Source organism: Stegodyphus dumicola, chromosome 7, assembly GCF_044657685.1.
Source record: "Stegodyphus dumicola isolate Sdum_Otavi_A_Nest chromosome 7, ASM4465768v1".
NCBI lineage: Eukaryota > Metazoa > Arthropoda > Arachnida > Araneae > Eresidae > Stegodyphus > Stegodyphus dumicola.
In genome coordinates this window covers 96,877,091-96,898,928 of record NC_140774.1, presented here as the reverse complement: position 1 = coordinate 96,898,928, position 21,838 = coordinate 96,877,091, and the positions used below count along the sequence as shown (strand labels likewise).

The 21,838-nt window shown below is 33.1% G+C and overlaps 1 protein-coding gene across 2 annotated transcripts in view; it reads left to right on the top strand.

Annotated features, from left to right (window-relative positions):
* Positions 1 to 20,433, top strand: part of LOC118200689 (ADP-ribosylation factor-like protein 3) — a 41,610-nt gene extending 21,177 nt beyond the window's left edge. For both annotated transcript variants that reach the window (XM_085820616.1, XM_035372645.2), the window contains one exon: positions 17,583 to 20,433. In XM_085820616.1, the coding sequence (XP_085676742.1) occupies positions 17,583 to 17,624 (42 nt within the window). In that variant the 3' untranslated portion in view covers positions 17,625 to 20,433. The remainder of the gene's footprint in view (positions 1 to 17,582) is intronic.
* Positions 20,434 to 21,838: the final 1,405 nt, after the last annotated feature.

Sequence of the window (21,838 nt, the reverse complement as noted above, 5' to 3'; positions counted from 1 at the left end):
CACCTTCTCCGTCGCCAAGTTCACTTGCTTTCGTGCGGAATGGTGCATTACTTCAAAACGGGCCTGGACATCTTGGATGTGTTCCTCAGGCGATGAAGGAGCATCCATACGGCGATCAAACAGGCGGTCACAAGGCAGACGAAGGTCTCGACCGAAGAGCATCTGAGATGGAGAATAGCTGGTAGTCTTGCGTTTCTTTTTGGCCCTAGCACGATTTCGGCAGCTACCTGAGCTGGGTCTTTCGGACAAGGCGTCAGCATTTTCAGGTGAGGATCCCTTTTGAGGATGGATAGTCATGCCATCAGATGCTGAAAGCAGTTTGTTGTTTTTGAAGTCTAAGGAAAAATTGTATTTCCTTAAAAGGTCCAATTCGAGTATGCATGTATCTGTAATATCCGCCACATAGGCCGTGTAATGGTAAGCGGCACTTCCAAACGTGATGTTAACGTTCAACTTCCCAGCTATCTCGATCTTGTCACCATACGCAGTCTGAAGGGTAACACAGGATGGCGTGCAAATAAGTTTATCTTTAAACTGTTCAGCTACATCTTTCCTAATGATGGTAACATTAGCTCCTGTGTCAATGATCATATTGCAAGAAACTCCATCGATATTTCCATTGATGGACAGTCCGTTACTGTTGCCACTTACTCTAGAAATCTTGAGTGCTTTAAAGCAAGGTTTTTCATTATCTGGCAACCTCCGTTCCTCGATATGGTCTTTCATTTGTTTCCTCCGTTGTTGCTGGGAAATGGTCTCAATTTCCGTGCTTCGGGGTGTTCTGCAGTTCCTTCGTACGTGGCCTTCAGTTCCACAGTTCCAGCATTTTGGTTTTGTGTCAATCCTTTTTCGTCCGATGGCATTTAATTGTCTGTTCAACTCGTCTATCTTATTTTCCGTGCTCTGGGGAGTTCTGCCGTTCTTTCGCACGTGGCCTTCAACACTGCAGCTCCAGCACTTTAGAACTGGTTTCTTTTCACTTCTGTTCCGTCTCAAGCCACTTACTTGTCTGGTAAAATCATCTGTTTTATTTTCTGTACCTCGGAGTGTTTTGCAATTTCATCATATGTGTCCTTCAGCACCGCAGTTCCAGCACTTAACGGTCAGTTTCTTCTCACCAATATTCCGTCTCAAGGCGTTCAGTTGTCTACTTAAATCGTCTAGACGAGCGGTGACTTAATCCCCTGGCTCCTGGACTTGAGCAGCTCTAACTGGGTGGCGGTCTCGACGAGTGGCTTGCTGGGCTGCCTCGAATTTCATGGATGACACTAAAGCGCTTTTCAAATCTTTAACATCCGCCATTCGCAGTGCTTTCTGTTCAGGGTCCCGGATGCCATCGACGAAATATTGCAGCGACAGGATTTCCCTCGTTTCTCTCGGGCACTCCGTAAAGGCGAGGTGGGACAGCCTTTCAACATCCGTGGCGAGTTCCTGGAGTGATTCGGTGGGCTTCTGTTGATGGGATTTTAATTAAAGCCTGCTGTAGTCTTTTAAACATTTCTCGCCAAAGCGCAGCTCCAATGCGCCGGATAGAGCTTCGAAGTCAAGTCTTTGGTTTTCAGGAAGCGTCTGCAGGATATCCGCTGTGTCTGCTCTCAGCGAAGCGGCGAGATGATAGGCCTTAGTTTGGGAATCCCATCCATTCGCACCCGCCACTATAGAAAATTGTGTTTTATACACTTGCCAGGAGGTCTTCCCATCATAAGTGGATAACTTCAGAGAGGGACGAGCAGGCATGGGTAAAAATTTAAAACCATCACTATTGTTCTCTGCCGTCGCTACGAATTTCTTTAAAATATCCACTTCTTTGGCTACTGCAGAAACCCTATCATCAATTTGTTGTTCGATTTGGTGTTGGACGGCACAAACTCTTCCTTCTATATGTTCTTTTACAGAAGAAACTCTTCTTCTATTTCTTCTTTCACCGAAGAAACTCTTTCTTCAATTTGATCTTTTACGGAAGAAACGTTTTCTTCAATTTTTCCAACTTTATTTTCAACTGTGTTAATTCTGCCTTCCATAGCTTCAAGTTTATTTTCTATTATGCAAGTAATTTCTCTTTTCATTTCTTCTTGACCAGCTTGAACAGCTTTCATTTCGTCCTTAATGGATTCCTGGCCCAATTTCATTTCTTCCTTAACGGAGTTGACGGCCCCTTCCATCTTTCCTTGGCTAGATTTCATCTCTTCTTTCATTTCTTCTTTAAACGAGGCAAAGGCTGATATCAACTGCCTTAACTGCTCTTCCATCGCTCTTGTTATTGGCATTCAAATCCCACTCCTGACACCAAAAATTGTTGCGTGCGTACGGGTTCGTTATGAAATGAATGCACAAGTCCAATGAAAAATGAACAAAAATTTATTATTATCACAACAAAAATGCTTAAATTTTCTCAAATTATCATGCAGTATTACAATATCTCACAGTAGTTTCCTTTTAACTACTCAAATGTCCAATAGAACGTAATTCAAAACAGCTAAAGAACGCTAATCCGTGAATTCGCTACGATCAACAAGAACAGTTTTCTAAACAACAACAAACTAAGCAACTACTACAAACTGAGATGTTTTCCTACTTTTATAAGATTTTAAAAATCACGCGCTAGAATTTTCCAGTACTTTCTCGAAATCAAAAAGAGATATTTATTTAATTTAATGCACGCGCTCTTGTATTTTCAATTTTCCGACTTAGCTTTCTTTTAATATTCGTCACGCGCTGCACTGCATGAGAAATAAAACTATTTAGTTTATAACTGAATTAACATTAGCTTTTTAAATACCAAATTTGTAACAATATGTTGTGCTTTTAAATAAGCAACAATTTACCTCCTTTTTTGCAACTTTTTATGAATATAATAATTTTTACTATGATCCATATTTCTGCTTTTCTATTCTAATTATTTAGCTTCATTCTTCATAAAATTTTACATTATTATTTTTCTGTTGTATCAATTTATTTTGGGGTAAAGAAAGCATTCCATTTCATCAGAAATAATGCCGAAGTTTTTTTTTTTCAGACATTTTATATTCTAATTATAATTCAGTAAACGGTGTATTGAAATATAATTAGAATATAAAATATTTGGCTTTATTTTTTTGTCTCCATCATGAGGCAAAAACAGTTAGACAGTATAAATTTTGCAGTATACCATCATCTTTGTAGGTGGCATTATATTAGGTAAGTAGTGTAGTTGTATACTTTGTAGGTGGCTTCATTATGAAATATTAATCACTGAATAAAAAAAAGTCTTCTGTCATCAACCAGCGTTGGTTGGAATAGTATCAAGCATTTGCTCTAGAAACATTCTTCAAAAGCAAGGATTCTGTTACTGTCGCCAACATTTTGACACTGGAAAGAATATGTGGCAACAATTAGATTCATTGCATAATAACGAGTCGCCATAGTGACAATAAGCTCTGAACAACAATTATTATATTTTTGACTTTTGAGTTTGTATCATCATGATAAGTTTCTTTCCTGTGCTTAGATATATTTAACTGGGAAATAAGTAAATATTTAAATAATAATTCAGTCATAATTTAAATATTTATCTCTACCTCCCAAATTTGTTGACCTGGATATTTGAAGACATCATGAATGATGTCCAATGGCAAAATAGAAACCAGTTAATACCTTTGATGATCACGAGTTCTTAACAAAGTGAGATCAATAATTTATCTTACAATTTTTAATTGCTTAACTTTTGTTCGTTGCTTTATATTTAATTCTGTTCAGTAAGTTAAAGTTTTTTTTTTTTTTTTTTTTAAATTAAATGCCGCATAATAGTGAAACTCAAACTATCGAACTCTCTTGTATTACTTTCTTTGCACCTTCATTTTGGGAAAATAACCCAGAATTATAGTTTATGCAATTAGAATCAAATTTTAATTTTATCTGGTATCACTTCAGATCAAACAAGGTTTCACTGACTTATACCTGCATTGGATGCAAAAGTTCTGGCATATGTAGCTGATATTGTGCGTAATATTCAAGCAACTAACATGTAACTGAAAGCAAGAATTTTAGAGCAATTTTCTCATTCAAAAACTCTAAAATGCGTATACTTTTACAAGAATTACAGTTGAGAGATAAAACACTGTCACAACTTTTATTTGAAATGCGTAATTTATCAGCCGGTAACGTAAGTGAGGAAGTATTAAAATCCATTTGGCTTCGAAGACTCCCAATTTCAGTTCAAAAGATATTATCAGTATGCAGCGATACAATAGATTATTTGTCTAAAATAGCTGATAAAGTTAATGAGATATCTGGTTACCCTCCTGAAACAGCCATTGTAAGTTGTGATGCATCCCGTAGCAAATTTTGGCAACATAGTGAAAGCAGAAAGAGAAATCCTAGCAAATCAAGAGGTCAACGTCATTATGTTAAATCACAAACTCACGATTTGTGCTGGTATCATAGCTGTTTTGCTCAAAGAGCTAAAAAATGCATTTTCCATGCAAATGGCAGGAAAACTTTCAGACGCCTCCATATTAGTGGCAGCGGTTGGTAGTCAAGTGCACTGCTGTTTTTTCATTTTGGATAAAAAGTACCGGTTTTTGGTTCTTTATTGATAGCAGTGCTGCAGTTAGTTGCATTCCTAAAAAATTTACAAATTGTAAGACGGTTCAAGATTTGACTTTATATCCTGCCAGTAGTTCAAAAATATGTAGATATGGCACAAAAAGCCTCAAACTCGATCTTGGTTTAAGAAGACGATTTCCCTGGCATTCCATTATTGTGGACGTATCCTAACCTATCATTGGGGCAGATTTTTTAAATAAATTTGGAATTTTGGTGGATATTAAAAATCGAGGTTTGATCGATAACCTCACCCATGTGATTTCTAAAGGATGCAAGGCCCTAGGATAAAGTGACCACATTTTCATTGAGACAAAGTGGGATAAATGGAATGAAATGAGAATTATAATTTAGTTATGAAAGCAGACCAATAATTCAAAAAAATATATTTTATTATATACATTCATATACTTGTCTATAAATATACAAAAATATATTTATTATTAACAATTGCTAACTATAAAAATATTTGTAAAAAACCATAATTTGAATATTATGTTTTTTAATTAATTTAATATTTTATTTAAAAAAAATTATGATTTTTTTCACTGTTATATTTTTTATCCGAGTGAATACTTTGCAATAGCTTCGAATCATTTAATAAAATGTCATGAAATTTCTCACATGAATTGATCAAGTTATATTTTAGGCTTAATACAGATTTTAAAGTTTTAATGTTCAATTGTGTTCTTTTTTCAATTTTCCATATTTTATTGATACTATAAAAAATGCGTTCTGTTGCTGCATTTGTTCCTTCAAGGAAGAGTGTGTGTTCTACAGTTTTTAAAATATATTCATAAGGAATATTATTCTGTTTAAAATGAAGGAATAACTCCATCCATTTTTTCATTTGTTTCCACATTTGCAGATACCAACATTTAATTTTTTCATCAGTAACGCATCTTTTTACCAATGACACCTCATCAAAAAGATCATTTTCGAAAATATTATTTTTTGGAAAATAGTTACTAATATAATATTAAAAATGATATTTCCGCATATTCCCATAAAATCTCCTTTTTTAAATGTCACCCAATGAAAGTTTTTAACCCTTTATCGGTCCCAGGCCATTTATTTTCCAAATTCATATTTTATGCAACTATTAGGGAAAAGTAGCTCGTTTATGACCAAAAATACTATTTTTGGAATTCTGTTGTTGTTTATAATAGGGGTGGTAACATATTTACCACCGCCCGGTATAAGCAATGGCATTTTACTGAGTTGTGCAAAAGAAAAAAATCATAATTACAAAAATATCACAAATAAACATGTATTTTTGATGAAAACTATTTATTCTTGGTTATTTAAATATACATATAATATAAAATCGATAATATAAAATTGATTACAGATACACATATAACCAAATGCACTACTTCTACTGATTTTAATTTTAATTTTTATTTATAACACGAAACAGCACAGAATGGTACATGTCATGTTGAACATACCACCTTGGTACGTTTCTGATTTACTTTTATTCTGCAATATTTGCACCTTCTGTAACTTTCTCCTCTGAATGGCATGTGTGTTCTAACATTAGTTGTTCGGATTTCACCTTGGAATAGCATTTTCCTTTTTCGCTGATACCCAGTTTGATTGCAGTTTTCGTTTTTTACTAGAGAAGCCTCCAATTAGGCTGCGAGCTACTCTCAACCTAAATTCAAGTCTTTTTCCCAGTGTAAACTTCAGACTGATATAGGTAACCAATTGATGCATTTGATCTAGCCCAAATCTTATAAACTCTTTTTACATGCTTCCCTGGAATATATTGCTTCATTGTGGACCTTCCTTTGAATTTTACCATTTTTTCATCAATAGATTGAAGTCTGAATACTTTTCTTAAATTTTTATCTAAATGGGTGATCAAAGAACGCATTTACTGTAATTTGTCAAATTCTGGCTCATTTCAAGGGGCAGCCTTTTGATTGCCATTGATATGCAAATTTGAAAGGATATTTTTTTAATCTCCTTGCTGGCATAATTGACGAGATTTTTTGATTATTGAAAAAAAAAAAAAGTCAGAAGACCAGTACAAATCTAAGGTAATTTATTGATCCCCTTCATAATTAGGATTTCCTAAAAAGCCTGCGGTTCTTGCGTGAGGGAGTCCTTTTTCGGCATCTTCAGGATCTGAAGGCAGTGCAAAATAAAGCTCTACAGCTTCCTCGGTGATTAATTTTTTTTCTTTTTCTTCAATGCGTTTACCTAAAATGATATTCATTACATTTAATTAGTTACTTATATTTTGAAATCACTTGAACATAATGATCAAAATATTACCTTTATGGCATTCTAAAGTAATATTTTAATTCTAATTTCTAAATACATAAATATTTATGTAATCCTAAATAAATGCTAAAATATTTTCCATAATATTTATAATAATTAATATTAGAAATAATTAATTACTGAAATGCTAATATAAAAGTATTAGGTATACAAAGAAATCAAATACCATGCCAAACAAAATGCTATTTCTAAAGCAAAACATATTAGTAAAACTGTGTTTCTATCAGGCAGTGGTAAATTATTTGCCACCTCTAAAATCACTAACCGTGCCGTGGTAAATATTTTACCACCAAATTCAAATATGTATAAAACAAAATATTTTGCCATATTTTTTAAATGCCTAATACAATTTAGCTATCAAACCTTTAAGATACAAAATATATGAATATATAGCTTTGAACGTATTTTTATATATCAATACACAATAAAATAAGAAAAAAGTACGTGCTTACCCTCTCCATTTTGCTTGAAAACTGGATGAATGCAGAAATGTTGCGATTTACGTGGCCCCCTACAACCACCTATTACGGAAAATGTGAAGCTCTGGTTCCAGAGGAAAATTCCTGATATCGGGCGCTGGTAAATAATTTTCCGTATGCTGCTAGAAAACAAATTGCTTAGTGGTAAGATATTTACCACCACCTGTAAAAGGGTTAATATCCTCAAATTGAACTGTCCGTTCTTCAAGATATTCCAAGCAGTTATTATAAAAATTTCTGACTTCTTCACCTTGCTCTTCCAACTTAGTGATGTCCTTTTGAATAACTTAATGTAATCGTTATCAATTTATTCTCGCAATTTTTATTAATTAATTGTTTTTAAATTATTGATTTCATTTGACACTACCATAATTGAAATTTTGTTCCAATTCAATAATTTTCACAGCATTGTGAAATAATGTAGCTTGGTTGTGGATGAACTAAAGACAAATTTGTGATGTGTCATTTTCAAAAAACAGCTGCAATATTCTTGAACATTTATCTTGTGATAAAAAGTATGATTTTAATGGTTTGTATATTTTTAAAATATTTTCTTCAGCTGGTAAGAGCTAGCCATAATGTTTTGCTGTAACCAATAATTCTTTTATATTCGATTTCTGCGCTTTCACAAAATCTTTCAAACTTTCGACACGCACAGCATATATACGAGGGCTATCCAGAAAGTAGATTATGTTTTGGAATAAAAAAATAAACAAAGTATAGGAAACAAATTTTATTATATACAGATGAAAGCCACACTCAAATACTACTTTTCTACATAGTCACCATACAAATTAAGGCATTTATCGTAGCGATGTACGAGCTTGGAAATTCCTTCGTCGAAAAATTCGGCCGCCTGCGCCTTCAACCACTTCGTTACCTCTTCTTGCAGCTGTGCGTCGTCATCAAAACGCATTGATTGCAATTTCGTTTCACAGTTCACATGTTTCACCCATGTTTCGTCACCAGTAACGATGCGATCGAGTAAAGAGTCACCATCCTTATGGTAAGCGTCCAAAAAGTTCAACGCTGCAGCCATTCGCTGATTTTTGTGGTCCTCTGTCAAGATTTTTGGAATCCATCTTGCACAAAACTTGTGGTAACCAAGCTTTTCGCTGATGATTTCGTGCAACAAACTTCGCGAAATTTGTGGAAAACTCAAAGAAAGTTCCGTTATTGTGAAATTTCGATTTTCACGGACTTTAGCATCGACTTTTTCGAGAAGTTCGGCGGTCACTATGCTGGGTCTCCCACTTCGATCTTCGTCGTGAACATTGGTTCGGCCATTTTGAAATCTTATGACCCACTGACGCACTCCACCTTCAGTGATAATGTTGTCCCCATACACTTCACGAAGCTGCCGATAGATTTCTATCGGTTTACAGTTTTTTGCAGTCAGAAACCTTATTACTGAGCGCACCTCGCAGCTCGCGGGATTTTCAATTAACGCAGACATTTCAAACCGTCACAGTATCTGAACGGAGCACAGCACGAACCTCTCACTAGCACGGCTAGATGCAGACTGAGCTGCGCAACGCTCTGACCCCAAGATGGCCGCGCTAGCCCCGCCCCTAGCAGACACAGACGGAAACGTAATCTACTTCCTGGATGGCCCTCGTATATATATAAATACAAATAAATTTTCAAAATAATATTTTCAACATCCTTTGGAAGTAAGTCAGATGCTGTTTGAATAGTATTGTGTAGAATGTGTGCTGCACAACTTACTTGAATAATTTCTTGGTTCAAACGATCAGTTAAGTTTCGTAAAAACGTTATTGATGCCTTTTCTAGCTTTTCCACCAAAATTTGCGTTAGTGCCTTATTAATTAATTAGTTAAAATTATTGCCTCACAATAGGCAATAATTTTATTGTTCAAATTATTCTTTTTAAAAACAGTACTTATTGAATCAAAATTATTTATGAAGTTTCACCTGGCAGCCGCCCAGACGCTATAGTGGTTAGGGGAGCCTGACTGTGATACTGAAGCGCCTGGGTTCGAATCCAGGGGAAGGCATGGTTGTAACTGTCTTTCATTTCAAGGAGGCAATGGTGGCCCGCCTGTTAGGTGCCTTCATAATAGAGACCACCACATCTGGCCTTAGTATAGATTAATGGACTCTGTTACAAAACTGTAACTGTTCACAATCTTGCCATTGGGGAAAAAAAAAAGTTTCACCTGGCATTGAAACAAAATCTAATATTCTAATTTTAATTCCTGTTTCTGGATCAAAAAGTCTAACAATTGCGGGAAATAATTTTAAATCTTAGTGGTTGGAAGCATCATATTATATGGACATAAAATGTGCATTTATCTAATTCTTTCTGCAACTGTGAAAATGAATATGGTGGAAAAAAAATTCAAATAATTGCTTCGGTTTTTGTCCTTGCATGTGCAAATTTTTTGTTGTACAATGTTTTGATCATTTGCAGCGTACAATCAATTGATCTGAAACTTTGATTGTGGTTTATGGTGGGGAAAGCAAATAGCCCTTCAGCTAATGCTAGCTGTTCCTCCGTTAACAATATATATTCCTTGACGAGACGTAACGACAATGATCAAACACCACTGAGTAAATCTAACTCATTATATCGCCTAATTTAGTTTACTCTGCATGCATTTTATGTGTTTTTTATTTCTTTATATTCACTATAATAATTAATAAAAAAAAAGGTATTAGATTTTCACAGAACAGTTAAAATAAAAAAAATGCAGATGTTTTTTTAAAAGTGGGACATTTTTAAAAATCAGCGGGACGTGGGACAGTCCTCCAAAAAGCAGGATTGTTCAACCATAATCGGGACGTGTGGTCACTTTACTCTAGGACCTTCTTTGGGATTAACTCTCATTTGTGACAATGCTCCTTATAGTGAAATTTTAAACAAATTTCATTAATTATTTAATCCCACAATAAGTGCAAGCTCAATTATTCATAATGTATTATTCATTCACTGTATCGAAACTAAAGGCCCTCCTATCTGTTCGAAAGTTAGACGACTATTGCTTGAAAAATTAGAAGCTTTAAAAAAGAAATTCAAAGCGTTAATATAACAAGGAATCATTCTGCCTTTGAAAAGTCCTAATGCTACTCCTATACATTTTGTCAAAAAACAAAATGGTGATTGGAAAATTTGTGGTGATTTCAGAAAATTGAATTCCATTACCTTGCCTGATCACGCTTTACCACATATGCATGACTTTTCTCAGTGTTCAACAAAAAAAAAAAAAAAAAAAAAAAATTCAGCAAAATAGATCTGGTCACAGATTATCATCAAATTCCAATACGGCAATCTGATATAGAAAAGACAGTGGTAATTACTCCCATTAAATTATATGAATACACAAACATGACATTTGGGTTAAAAAATGCAGCTCAAACATTTCAGAGATTTATTGATCAAGTTTTACGAGGTTTAGGTTGCTGTTACGCTTACCTCTATGATGTATAGCATCGGGAAATGAAAACACACACAAAGCCGATTTAGAAAATGTGTTTGAACTATAGAAGAACTACGGACTTAAAGTTAATTTATCTAAATGCATTTTGGGGTAAAAAGAAATTCAATTCCTGGGTTTTCTAGTTTCTTCGGATGGTATATCCCCATTACCAGAAAAGATAAAAGCTCTATCCGAATACCTGCTACCTAAGACTGTAAAGGATCTTAAGCCATTTCTTGCAATGCTTCTTTTATGATTTTATACAAAATACAGCTGAGACTCAAGATTGTCTTTATTATTTGGTTAAAGGAAAAATTAGGAACAACACGTCAGATCTTACATCGGATGATAAAACAAAAGATGCCTTCAACTTATGCAAGCAATTATTATCCAGTGCTAACATGTTAGCACATCCTGTTCAAAATGCTAAACTTTCATTAGTTACCGATGCTTCAGAAATAGCTATTGGTGCCGTATTACAACAACATGTTGGTGATAAGGTTGAACCGTTAGGATTTTATTCCAGAAATTTAACACCTTCTAAATGTAAATACTGCACTTACGATAGAGAGCTTTTGGCAATATATTCAGCAATTAAATTTTTTCGGCACATGGTTGAAGGCCAAGATTTCATGGCATTCACTGATTACAAACCTTTAATTTATGCTCTACAACACACACTTCATCATAAAGCAACATTTCATCATTTAGAATTTATATCACAATTCTTTACCAATTGGAGATACGTTTATGGAAGTAATTATACAGTAGCAGATGCTTTTTGGAAAATTTCAGAAATTCAATTGCCTCAAGTTATTGATTATGATGAATTGGCTCGTGCTCAGGAACATGTTATCGAGTTGAAAACCCTTCTCAAATCTGATACTGGTCTTGTTTTTAAGCAATTAAATTTCCCTTTAACAAATCTTCCAATTTATTGAGGTATATCTTCAAACAACATTTGACTGTATGTACCTAAAAAGTTCAGATTTCAAGTTTTTGAAATGTTACACAACTTATCTCATCCAGAAATAAAACCAACTACAAACCTAATAAAAACTCAATTTATATGGAAATCACTCAATAGTTATATAAAGAACTGGTGCAAAAATTGTTTAACCCTTTGATGGTTATGAATGAGTTCAGCTCGCAATCAAATCGTGCTTCATAATGAGCACAAACGAGTTCCGCTCGAGAGCAAGATTTCGATTGAAATGCTTAGAAACGAGCACTATTCACATAGTGAAATTTTCCCCAAATGCGCACTGATGAGCTGAGCTTGTTCACCATTATTATTTTGCATTGATTATGTTACAAAGGAATCCTACTCCCGAAATTTAGTTAGTTTTACTGTCTACAGATGGCAGTATGGGTTCCATGAATTTCTTTTCATAATTAAGGGTGAATATTTTTTTTTTTTTTTTACCTTGTTCTTTTTATGCGTATTTTGGTGCATTTTTTAGGGTGTTTGTAAAGTAAAATGGCTCAAAAGCAAAAGTTAGATAATTATGATGGTGATTATGATTGTGAGACAGAAAGCTTATCAAGTTTTGAGTCTGATGAAGACTTTGTTCACAGTATATCAAGCTCAGAAGATGATTCAAGCGATTAGGAAGATTTTTCGAGTGTTCGACAGTGGTGTAAAATTGATTCAAGTTCTGACGCTCTTAGCCGATTTATTTTTACTGGTTAGTTTAGTTTTAAAGTATATCGCACATAAAAAGATTTTTAGGTAATTACAGTATTTAAATGCTTCATTAAGTTTTACATTAGTTGCATTTATTTAGTCCTTTCAATTTAATATTTGTCTTATATTTATAATTTACTATTATTATTTATATAATTGATTATAATCATTTATAATTTACTATTTAATATTTATCATTTATTAATTATTTTAAAGTACATAAAAACTGTTATTTATGTACTACAAATACTTTAAGAAATTTTTAAAACCGTGAGGCGAGCTATCTACGGCATCACCAGAGAAGGGTGACATTTTCGGAAGAACGGCGGGGAAAAACAGCTGCCACTTTTTTACTTCTGTTTACTCATAATTATTCGTGAATTAACTCTTTGGCATCGAAATCGCCCGTAGCGCCCGTTCATTCAGGCAACGGCAAACCGCCCCAACGCCTCGTTTATTTTCTACCTAGTTCTTTCCCCTCCACGTTAGTGTATGGCTCATTGGTTTCGCGAGTTGTTAAAAGACATGTCAATCATTCTTTTGAAGCAAATAAAGGAGAAATATGGAAAGCTATTGACGTTCGCAGGTGCAATCCGGCCCTAAGGTGAAACTGCGCACAATGGATGAATGGATGAAACCGCAAAAGGGGGAAAGGAAAACTATTCCAAGACAAATTCGTAAACACGGGCATTTTCGATGTTTGTTGAAAACAGATTTGGTCGTCTCTCGATGCGAAAGAGTTAAGTAAATGAAAACTGCTCATTTCCCTAACCATCAAAGGGTTAATGTGCCAAAAATCTAAAATTCATCAACACACTAAAAATACTCTTGGTACATATTCATTACCTTAAGTTAGGTTCAGCCATATATGTATAGATATAATCAGCCCACTTCCACTATCAAAAGGCTACACATACATTTTAACTTGTATAGACAGATTCACTATTCAGCCAGAAGCTTTTCCAGTGCCTAGCCAAACTACTGAAACTGTAGCTGAGACCTTTTTTCTCTGGATGGATTGCTAGATTTGGAGTACCTGATACCATGATGACTGATCGTGGTACCAACTTCGAAAGTGTATTAATTAGATCACTCGCAATTTTCCTAGGAACTCACAAAACAAGAACTACTGCCTTTCATTCAATTTCAAACAGTATTGTAGAACACATGCATCGATAACTAAAAGCATCCATTAAATGTCATGCAACAGTTAGATAGAGTGAAGTGTTGCCATCAGTTTTGCTGGAATGAAGTCATGCATTAAAGAATATATTGAATTTTTACCAGCTGAAATGGTCTATGGAACTTGCTTGAAACTTCCAGGAGAATTTTTTCGTAATTCTTTTTCAAATGTAGTTCCTGCAAAAGAATTTGTTGACAGTCTTCGCCAACAGATGCAACTTATCATCTCCTGCTTCGCAACATATTCATTCATAAGGATTACAAGCTCGCATGTTTTCCTTAGACGAGACACTGTGCGAAAACTATTAAAGCAACCATACCAGAGACCATTCAAAGTATTAGCTAGGACTGAATTTTTTTTTACAATAGATATAAATGGCAATAAATCTACAGTATCCGTAGATTACTGAAAGCCTGCATACATACTAGTAGACTCTCGAGAAAAAAATCATGTAAGTAACAGCAAAGAGTCTGAACCTGATTCTAGAGTAAACCAAACGTTCCCAACTTTCACTAAGTCTGGCAGATGCTTAAAAATTGTTCAACCATACCAAGCTTCTTAGATCGTCCTCTGAACTGGAAAGGGACCATTGTGGCAACAGTTAGATTCATCACATAGCAAGTTGCCATAGTTACTATAAGCTAGGAACAACAATTATTATGTTTTTAACTTTTGAATTTGTATCATCATGATAAGTTTCTTTCCTGTACTTAGATATATTTTACTGGTAAATAAATAAATATTTAAATACTAACTGAGTCATAATTTGAATACTTATCTCTACCACCCAAAAACAGAAAGGTTCTAACATACTAAATGATAATGAATTGGGTCTCATAATTTAAGTCTAGTGCACCCATTCCAACAAAAAAACCTCATGGTCACTATCGAACACTGGAAACATAAAAAAATAATGTGCAGATACAGCTTTTCAGTGTAGTTTTCGTTGTTCTGATCATTGGATTACACTTAATCCCTAAAATTATTGAACACATTTTGTGTGAGGATTCAAAGCTCTATCCTTTTAAAAGTCAAATACTTTCCCATGGTTTGAATCAGTGGAAGAAATTCTGCAGGACACTATTGCAAATTATTAAAAAGAAATGCTACGATTCCTGGATTGCATGATATTGCCCAAGAAAATTCATTCTCATCTAAACAGATACATCAATGAGGAGAACTTCAGATATTGGACAGCAGAGAATCTATGCGTGTTTCATCAGAAGCCACTGCACAGTGAAAAAGTTGCAGTGTGATTTGGTGCTAGGCATTTGGTGTGATTGGGCCCTACTTCTGTAACCCTTCCAGGATGGTGTGCCTTTGTTTAATACGTTCTCTCAGGACAGATGGAAGTCAAAAGGAATCATCTCACAGGACGGGGGTTTTGTGTTGCTGAGCCTAACTGTAGAGGGGAAAAAAAAAACCTAACGACCTAATTTTTGTATCTTTTTATATTGTTTCTTAAGCTATCATATACATTAAAATTAACATTTAATAATCTTTTTTCTTTCATTTACATGAAAATATAAAAGAAAAATTGCTTACTTTTTATATAATTTTCGAAAGCGCTATTCAAATTATTCTGAAGTTTCAGCACTCCGTCGGGCGCGTATTGAAACTTGCGCCATCGGGTGCACTGTATCTGTCAGATACATTTCTATTTTGCATGTTTTCTGGTGATCTGTATTACTTTAAATCTTCTACTTTTATTCTTTTTTGATCCAGGCTTTTACATCCAAACCTTTCTTTATTTTTTTTTAATTTTTTAATGTTTTTATTTATTATTTACAATCACTATTACACAGGTTAAAATGCCTTTTAAAAACACACACAATCAAACATGTTAATACAGTTGAAAAAAAAAATTAAGTATGGCAGTTGTTCACAAATAATTGATATCACATAAAAATACATAATATAAAATGACAAAATAAATCAGTTATACTTTAATTCAATTCTAAATTTAAGTTTGGTTTTCATTTGAACGTTTCTGACACATCATTACTGCATGTTCTAAACAAAAATATTCAGCACATTTTATGCAAGAATATTGGATCAGTCTACTTTTCTTATTTGTTTGACATGTAGAGCACCTTTTGCATTTATTTTGGTTATTGGGAACCTTTGCATTTTTTTTTCCTTCTTCAGCAGTTGGTCTGTAGGTTTGAAGTTTCATTTGCAAATCCTTCGATAAATTGGGTTTAGTCATGCACCTAACAACTTCTTCATTGCCTAATTCCTTCACCAGTATTTTCAAATACTCTCTCCTGTTCTGAACAGTATTCTGATTTCCCAAATCAGATCAGGGTTGTATTAATTTGGAACCTCCAAAGTAATCTTAACTTCAGAATTACCTTTAGCCTCTCAAAAGAGATAATAGAGCCTCTCCTAAAGATGATAGTGAAATTAAAAAACAAATAGATGAACTATTAAATGCTGGTATCATAAAATCTTCCTTTAGTCCTTATGCTGCACCTGTAACTCTAGCTTATGATAGAGATGAACTGGCAAAAACTATTTAGGTCATACAGAAATGAATGCACAAATGCTGCTACAGAGCGGAATACAATTTATTAACAAAAAACTAATAATACATTAGTTATAAATACCGTATTTGACGGCATATAAGACACACTTTTTTTCTTAAATTTGATCTCAAAAAAGTTACCTGCGTCTTATACGTGAAGAACACAAGTTAACTTTCAATACTGAATGCTATTTTTAGCCCGGATAAAGGTCTAGACACACATAACTTTTTCTACATCTACATGTGTGTGGCCTTCTAAATAAGGGTGCATCTTATCTGCGAGTGTGTCTTATATGCCGTCAAATACGGTAATCTCCGCCCATGTCAATACACTTCCGCGATCTGGCTGGGAGATCCTGAAGGGCTTTTGTAAACCAGTCTGTGGGGGTGTTGGTGGTGCACCACCTATGGACAATTGGATACAGTTCGATAGAAGATTAAACATGTTGACCTCTGACTGCGTCCTTCATGTTGTCAGGCAAGGCGTAGTCCAAGGTCCACCCACTTTGCATACACATTTGTCATCTCCAAATCACCATGCACAGTCACCTGCAATGTTCCTTGTGCAAACCTTTTCTCTTCCTGCATCTTGTTAAATGTTATGTGTCTATTCACCATGATCAAATCGAACACGGCTGCCACATATACTGCTGCATGCAGTGTTGCTGGTCGTCCTGCACTGGTACCTTTGGCTATGGTCTCCACTCCACTGCTGAACTTGGCCAACCAACGGGATACGGTACACCTTAAGGGTGTTTTGTTCCTGTTCAAATTTATCTTTTATCATACAGATATTTTTATTTTCCAGATTATCAAGTTTAGATTTTAACATGTTTCCTATCATTTAGAAAAATTAAGGATGTTTAATTAGTGATTTTTTTTAAATCTTTTAATTAAAATCATGATTTAATTGCATGTATAAAATTATTGACATACTGTCTGTATGCTTGCCTGATTTAAGCAGCATGCATTTTTTCCCCCTTGTGGGGCTGTTTTAAGGATAAGGTTTATACTCATCAGTGTCGCTCTATACAGAAACTGAAAAATTACATCCAAGACGAAATTCATGCTAACCCAAGGAATTTGCTGAGAAAAGTTATAGATAACATTAGACATGCAGAGGTATGCCTTAGCCCCAGTGAAGGTGATTGAAGTGATGTTATCTTCAAAAGAGATTTGAAAATGAAATGCTTTTCTGTGTTTTTTAAAAATGTTTACATAGTTATTATTTAGTTTTCAATTAAAGTGTTCAAGTTATTATTCTTTGAATTGTTTCAGCCTACTCTGTTATTATATTATATATACATATAAAACTATGTATTTCTTTTTATGGAATGTATGCTTTGATATAAAACAGTATTTTAAGATTGTTTAAAAATGTTTTTCTTTATAGGAAGGATTGGATTGGGTGTGCAAGAATATTAAAAAGAAATAGTGTTTGTTTATATTTTTCAAAACCTAGTCAGAACTAATGCAATTCATTGGTGAATGAAGATAGCACATAATTTAGTTTTCACAAGATTTGTCTGTGATAGGCTGGTAGCTTCACAATGCCGTCCGCACCTGCAGCTTTATATTGTGCACTGCCATACTATAACAACTTTTAATGTTAAGTATTTATTGTTGCACCAGCCATATCATTTTATCTCATCTTTTTTATGTGAATGACGTAAATATTTTTGTCCACTTTGGTAAGTATATTTACATACTCAAGCAAGCAAAAGCATGTAATAAATATGAAGTGGTGGCATTTGAAGTCAAACATGGAGGTTTGTTTTTGATAATAAATAATATAAAAATACAAATCTTGAATAACTATCATTAAAAACTAAAAGTATTATGCTAATTAAATTGTAAAATGATGAAACATAAAACTTATGTATATCTTTCATCTTAATAAGTAGAGTGTTTTTAAGAAGTGTTAAACTGATAATTTCAGATTACAATCTAATTCCTTAAAGAGTTTACTATTATGGTTTTAAAAACGTTTGAATATAATTGTATATCAAATATGATCAAAATAAATAAAACTACTTTTTAAAAACTTCAATCAGTTTCAGATTAAAGTGAAACTCTTGAAAAGTTTACCATTAAAGTTTCAAAATTTATTATTAAATTTTAATAAAATTGAAATTATGATTTTTTTATTTTTATTTATTTATTTATTTTGTTTTCATTCAAAATTTTATATGCAAATTTCAGTTCAGTGCCTAAAACAGTTTTAAGCTAAGCTATTACAGTTAACCTGTTAGTTTTTGAATTAATTTCCTAGGAATTCAGGATATAGAACATAAAATCGTACATTTAAAACAAGCTGTAAAAGTATCATTGTAAACTGTTAGGTGACAAAGTAGATTTTAATATTATTTCATTGTAAATTAATGCCTCTATGAAGATTTTTAAGTTTCTTTAATATGTTCATCATGCAGTTGTGCATTCATTTTATAAGACTGCTTTCGCATGAAGCTTGTAATAATTATTTTCTTCAAGTGGCAGTACTTTTAATTTTCACAGGGCAAAAAAACAATACCTCTTCAAGGTGTGTAATACATTTTTAAATTCCTGTTATATATTAAATATTGAAATGAAATCTTTTGCAAATTTTCCATTTTTTTGTACAGAGGTATTATTTAAACTTTTTGTGAGAGATAAAAATAATGATTAAATTCTCCTTAAAGGCCATACATGTAAATTTTAGAAAGTTGAGTATCTGATTATTATATCAAATACAATAAATATAGCTATAAATGATAATATATATTTTTGGAATTTTACAAACATATTTGTACTAGGATGCATTAATTACATCATTAATTTGATATATAAAATGTTTGTCTCAAGAGGAAAGTTATTAGATAAAATGTTTTAGATTGTTTTTTGTCTCATAAGAATATTTGTTAATATTTTATTATAACATTCTGAAGAAAAAAATTGCAAAGGGAATAACTTTTGTATTTCATTTAATTAATATTAGTGATCATTTTATACTCCTTAACCTTTAGATTCATATAATTTCCTCAAAAGTATATTAAATGGTACTATGCTGAATATTTTATACATAGGCAATAGATATAAGTGTTACCTAAGAATATATGCATTTAAATTGCTTGGGAGACTTGATGCCACCATGATCTCATTCAAAATGCAAATTTTTGTACATATTTCTGAATGAAAAACTGGCGTTTTATTCTTCCAATTATATTTAATATATTATTAGATGAACATCCTTAATTCCTTTCCTTCACTTCTTGCCATGCCATTATTCATAATTTCGTGTTTTACCATCTTAAAAATTTTAAGTGTTCCAATTGATTTGATATCCCTGTACTAGAATTCATTTTATTCTGGATTATATTTTATAAATGTGAGAAATATTCTTAAAGATGCAATTTTTTTCAAGCAAATTTTTCTAAAAATGGATTGTATCTTCAAAGGGGTACTTTGCACTCAGCTTCCAGTTTTTTTTTTAATTCATTATAAGAAAATTTTCATATTTTCATCATTATCAGTGGCTTAGGAGACAATATTTTATAGGGAAATAATGTTAAAGACTAATTAAGATTGTAATTATTTTCTGATATTAAATACAAACATCTCAAAAGAATGAGATTATGGTACTGGTTCAGGAAGAAGTAATAACTAATATATCCATTGATAAAAGACTAATACTGTTATTATTAAATCAAGTTCTGTTATAATGAAAATATTGTTAGATATATGTTAGTATTTAATTTTATTTATAATTTTCTTTGAATGCATTTTTTTCCTTCCGTTTGGTAAAAGCTGTTTGTTCTCTTGCAATGGGATGACAGTATTGAAGAAATATGGTAGCATGCAGGGTATATATTTTTATCACTGAATATTTTTATTTTGTGAATAGTGTGAATTGTTTTAACTTAATCTTAAATTAAGTGAAAATTTAGATCATCATTTTATGGATTAGTTTTAAAAATTTGGTTAATATTATTTAAATTTTATGTATTCAGATTATGAATCCTAATTTGGTTTTTAATATATTTTTATATTGTTATAAATATTTATAAATGAGCGAGAAAAATTATGTTTTTAATGTAATAATTTATGAGAGCTTTTGCTGCTTAGCATGGAAGTCCAGCATGGTCTAAGATTAATTTCTTTCACAAATAAAAACAGATCTCTAACATGCAGTATTGTGTATTTGTGTTTGATTTTTTATGTTAAAAATGTTTAAGTTTATATTTGAAAAAAAAAAAAAAAAAAAAGAACTGAATATGCAATTGAGGGAAACATTTCTGGCATGTATTTAATCAAATATTTATAACTAATATATTTATTCAGGCATATTAATATATTTATTCAGAATTTTGATATGTCATTCAGTAGAATAAAGAAGGAAACAGTTGAATGCAAGAAAATATTACTCATTGATAGTAAACATTTATTACCTTTAATATAAATGCATTACATTAATCCTCTGCGTGGCCTGGATTTTTGGATCTGTATCTAAAGAGCCTTTATTAGTTAAATTTGTGCCTATTTTAGTCTCTGTTTTCATAAACTTTCATTCATTAAGATGACATTTATATTATTAATGAAAGGGAGAAAGCAAAATGCCTGAAATTATAAGCTAGTATATACCAAGTAACAAAAAATCTCATAACCGAATAAAGCCGGCCATGGTGCTCAAAGGGTTAAAAAATACTTTTTAACAAAAAGTCATACATCATACTTTGCTCCTTAGGTTAATTTGCTCCTTTTGCCTGATATGAAAATTGACATTTAAAGATTTAAATTGAATTTACTATTTACCTAAGTTCCACATTGCACTTGAAAAAGATGTAACTCTCAAAGCCATCACATTTTCATTTTCCTTATCTTTTTGTATACCCAGTCTGAAAATTAGCAGAAATACATTTATTGCACTTTTCAAAAAACTGATATTTGGAAATAATGAGCTGAGCCTTGTGAGCAAAGCATAGCTGCATTACTATATCATCAAATATATTAACCAAAGAGACAATAACACAAATAATAAATATGAGGGCTGTTTAGAAAGTATCGAGACTGAATTTATTCTATTTATTCCAGAAAACCCCTAGCGGGTTGACTGTACGCATTATGCACGCGCATGTTTCACCTCGTTTCACAAAAACCGACAAGTCTGTACAGCACGCCGTTCAGTCACACTGACTTCTTTCATGTGGAGTGTTTGCGTGCGTTCGTCGAAAAGAGAAAATGTGTAAAACACGGAGCAGCGAATCCGATCAACTTTTGCTTTAAACTTGGTAAAACGGGCACCAAAACCTACGAGATGATGAAAACAGCATTTGGAGATGAGGTGATGAGTCGTGCTTGGGTTTTCGAGTGGTTCCGGCGATTCAAGGAGGGTCGGAAATCAGTGGACAGCAATCTCCATTCTGGACGCTTGTCCACCGCTCGCAATGAGGACAAGATTGCACAAGTGCAGGCTGTGGTGCGCTCTGATCGTCGTTTAACAGTCTGAGAAACTGCCTAGGAGTGCGGCGTTTCCATACAATCATGTGATGAAATTTTGAGAAAGGACTGCAAAGCTCCTCACTGAGGATCAGCAATTCCAATAACTTGCAATCTCATCTAATTTGTTTCAAAGTCACCTCCAGATTTCTTCCTCTTTCCCAAGATCAAGAGCAC